The sequence below is a fragment of the Ptychodera flava genome, chromosome 15 (genome assembly GCF_041260155.1).
Source record: "Ptychodera flava strain L36383 chromosome 15, AS_Pfla_20210202, whole genome shotgun sequence".
NCBI lineage: Eukaryota > Metazoa > Hemichordata > Enteropneusta > Ptychoderidae > Ptychodera > Ptychodera flava.
In genome coordinates, this window is record NC_091942.1 from 21,668,298 (window position 1) to 21,672,944 (window position 4,647).

General features: G+C 39.7%; 1 protein-coding gene across 1 annotated transcript; it reads right to left on the reverse strand.

The window, feature by feature from the left end:
- Window positions 1–1,990: 1,990 nt before the first annotated feature.
- LOC139152290 (uncharacterized protein YtbQ-like) lies at window positions 1,991–2,650 on the reverse strand. The gene has a single exon (XM_070725433.1). It carries the CDS (start codon window positions 2,648–2,650, stop codon window positions 1,991–1,993), a length of 660 nt encoding a protein of 219 aa, XP_070581534.1.
- Between the last annotated feature and the right edge of the window lie 1,997 nt (window positions 2,651–4,647).

Consider the following 4,647-nt stretch of genomic DNA (forward strand, 5'->3'; position numbering starts at 1 on the left):
ACAAAGAAAGAAAAATGTTCTGTCCATAATACCTTGAAATCGGGCTTGATAGTGATATCAAATTTTAAGTCTTACAGGTAATACATCCTGGGTAATATCATTGTTGAAGAGTGGATTCCTGCCCTGACTAAAATCCAGTTTACAAAAAAAAACTACATGCGAACATACTGGCAGTATTAACGAGTTCAGTACGCCTCAGTCATTTCCACATGCGATTTCAGAAGTACTGAAGAACAAAAAACGTACGCATTTAATTTCTTTTCATAACCCGCACTAAAATAATGAGTAGTAACAACAAAAGTTACCCAGATTCGAATTCACAATTCTGCTAATAATAATGGAAAATGTCCATGGCGGTCTGGTGCGTAATAAAGTTCCAGTCTTTTGCGTCACATGTCAGGAGTACAAAAAAGACTACGAGGAACTTAGCGTAACTCTCTTCCATTATCAAGAACACCTGTTACTTGATTAACTTCTGAAATCGCATGTGGAAATGACTGAGGCGTACTGAACTCGTTAATACTGCCAGTATGTTCGTACTGCGTACTGCATAACTGAAATCATTGTACTGTCCTGGCATTTGCTATTTCAACATTTTTATTCTGTATTCATTTCACATCTTTTTTATTTTGTTAGTGTGTTTGTTTGTTTGTTTGGTTATTTTGTTTGGGTTTTTGAGGGGAGCTTCAGATTTCACCTCACTGTTCTTGCGTGCCGCTTCATCATCATTCATGAACATCGATCGCTTCGGCCGGGCATGGAGAATATTCTCTCAGCAAGAAATGGTGTTATACATTTTTAAACAAAATATAGAAAACTTTTGTTTAGAGTTTGTTTATGATGATAGTGGAAAATAATGCTACGTCACTGGATTGGTACTTGCCATGTATGTGGGTTTCTTTGTCACAACATGATATTCTATAGACACTCTCATAGTCCCTCTCTGGCTTCGCATTGTGGCCTGTGAAGCTGCCTGACCAAGCGGGCTGGCTGCCATAACTGGCTACGCCAACTCGCTGAGTCGACCACGACGTGACGGCTTGTGCTGTTTACTGAGCCAGGCTACACCAGCCAGGGGCTGTGAGAGTCTAGATATCCGTAAAGGAATATCGCCTCTTCCACTTTTAAGAACTTTGCGCCCAATAATTTTGTAGCAATAATAGATACTCCGCATTATCTTTATTTGCCAAAATATTTCCCAATTCTACTGTTCTTTTTCAAAAAACTCCTCTAACAAACTTAAGCTGTATAAAATATAAATGTCGGTATCATATCATAGTTCATGGTGGCGGTAAGACACAAAGGACCATCTCATAACGTGTCAAATCGTCTTAGAGCGTACATGCAACGTCTAGTTCCACTCGGTTGAAAAATAGATGCAGTTTGCACACTCTGAACTAAAAGTGTAATAAATTGGTAGATTAACAGCTGTGAGTAATGACATGGACGAAATAAATTGCTCATATCGAAAATATGATGAAGTCATAGCAAAAAATTGGTAACGTGGATTTTAATCCATTTCGAACCATTAGCTTGTCAGATCATATGAATAAGTTTTTACTTGAAACAAGTTCGATTCCCTTTAAAATTATACATTTACCATTGAAGGGACAAATTCGGCCATTTTTTCATGAATTTGTTTGATGCAAGATACTACTTATATTGTTTGACATGTTGAAAGATACTGAATAATGGGTGACCATGCATATATTTGATCCCGGTTTTAGACAAATTAAATGACACCATTGGGAAAATGAATTAATCGCGATGGTTTCATGTATCGTGTCTAAAACCGGGGTCAAATATATGCATGGTCACCCATTCATTCCATATCTTTGAACATGTCAAACAATATAAGTAGTATCTCGTATCTTACACATACTATCGGATGAAACTTCCTTTTTATGGACATCTTCAAAAAAAACACGCTCTGAAAACCATCCTCTTCCCCAACAACGTATTTTAAAGCACGTGTCCTCAAACATAACATTTATTTGGAACCATCTAACGGTCTGTAACCGATCAGTTGCCTAGCTCGGTCAAGATTGTAGATTCCGGTTGAATTTGCTGAAGTTAAATTGAAGACCACGAATCTCTCGGACAGTTTTGTCTTGATCGCTTTCAGGAAAACATGAACACAGTCTCTCTGACTGAGGTACACGCGGCGCAGACATTCTCCCCTCTTTCCGTTCAAAGCGTTCGGATTGTCTTCAAATGTTACCCATCCAATACGAAAACAGACAATATCGATTCCATAACGGACAGCGAACAACTTTCCGAGCGCTTCACCCGTTAATTTACTGACACCGTAAAGTCCATCGGGAAGCGGGTCGTCCAATTCAGTAAACTTACTTGAGGGCGCCTTCTCAAGACTGAATGATTCCGGATTGTCAAAATTATCGACTACGTGACCGTTCATGATGTGATTAGAACTTGCAAATATTACTTTCTTTACTTCTGCATTCACACATTCCCGAAAGACGTTATACGTCGCCGTTACATTGTTTTTGATGACGCTTTCCCATGATGCTCGGGCAGAGCTGTCAGCTGCCAGGTGGATAACACAATCGAGGTCATCGAACTTTCCTTTCAGCTTATCTGCATCGCTCAAATCTACGCCAATCGAACCATCAACTTCGTCGTCAAACATCGTGAACAAAACCAACTCGAAGTCGTCGTGTTGGGAAGTTTCTCCCTCAAAATACCACCGATAAGTCCCGCAGCACCTGTAATACCTATTCGTTTGATCCGCGGGTCGTTTTCAGGTGTTGGTTCAGTCGCCGTCGCCACTTCATCATCATTGGGTTTTCCGTTCGAGTACCTCGATCGCCACCACTTGCAGGTTTTCCATCCTATTAATGCAGCTCCTCCAATTCCAGCCGCTGCCAAACATAGTTTAACAGAAAATGTAACATTTGGAAATGCTTCGGTACGTTCACTCACTTCCATCTGCGAGTATGCCATCCTCAACTCTCACAGTTTCTCCCGAGCAACTTTGGCCTGTTGGTGTCAGGTGACCTATCAAATTCAAAGGCTAATCTCGCCCATGCACAAAACAGAGTTACATCCAATGATATAACATGTACGCTTATCTTTAACCAGTAATAAAGTCGGACATTACGTTTCAGTACGTTGCCACACCACGGTGATATGTACTCTAAAACTCTAAATTTGAACTTGCACTCTTCTGCAGTGCATAAATGTATGGGATGATCAATGTTTATTAGGTTGTGTATGTGTGGGAGAGGGGGTGTTTGAAGTTACTTTTGCTTAAAATCATTTTATAAACTTACCTTTAATACCTTTTCGAGTTCTAAGAGTTTTTTTTTTGCATTTTCTTCACCTTTGTGGATATTTTGCAAATACTGAAACATCACAAAGATTTTGTCACAATACACGGACACAATCGTACATCTTTTCCATTAGGCGTACAGATGAGACAGCGCAACCTGTCTGATTCAGCTGCTGATTGATCATCGAGCCCAAACTGATACGTCTAGATATTAAGCATTACAGTACATAAACTTCGATGATCATCGAAATTTCTGTAGTTTGATAGGTCTAACAGGACACCTTTACACCGACAGTTATACTACACTGTTTTATAGTGAATATAACATTTTGTGTGATACAAGTTCTGGGGCCCATGTCTTTCGCGTGGGAAATTTTCATAGATTTTGATTATAACAAGATGCAGCGTCATGCGACCTGCAACTTGTAAAATGGAAAACCTATCTTTGATAGGCCATAGGGCAGGTAAAGGTATTACAGCTCTGCGTGGCAAGCTGCATGTGTGTTAGGCTGCGTTCACAAAAAATGGCGAGGCGGCTGGAGGAATGAAGGGGATTCGAAAAATCTGGGGGTAGTGGAGGGGAACATGAAAGTTTTGCTCTGCCTGTATAAGGGGGGACCTGAAAATATTTTGGTTCCCAAAATTTTAATGTCATTCAATGGTTCCAATGTTCGTAATAATTACACAATATCTAGAACGATATTGTCGCACTTCATGACTTTTATCTCAAAAGAATCTAAGAATGTATGAATGCCATTGAATTTTCGTAAAAGCAACAAGTTGGCCTTGTAACGGGACCGGAGCTGCAACTTTTGATAATCTTTTTCCAATATTTCTGTGAGATGTATCTAATACGATTTCTTACTGTCTCCACACAATACAGCCTGTATATACACATATTGGTGATAATTGAATTGGAGTCAAGACTGAAAGTCATTTTTCAATGATACACATGCACGGTACCCGTATACATAAGCTATGTTGGCAAGCTGAATACAGTTCAACATGTTGTAGCGAGTAGAACAAGAGCGCAGTTGTATACACTGAACAAAAATATTATCAAGATTATCAAAGTTAATGCAGCTACTGCCCTGCTACTACCCACGGGCAGTGTCACTGTCAATGCATACCGGCAGCGACAGTGATAGCTCTGGCTCTGATGTAGTCGAAAAGAGTTTTGGTTATAGGGCGTCATTTTGGTTATAGGGCGTCGTGACAATGAAACATACTTGTACACAAGATCGGTCCAGAGGGCAACACATGGAAGACCAGGAGACTTAAATATTTTTGAATTCTTGTATATGAGAACAATCAAATAATAAATAAAAAAGATGGGGTCACCATGCTTGATATTC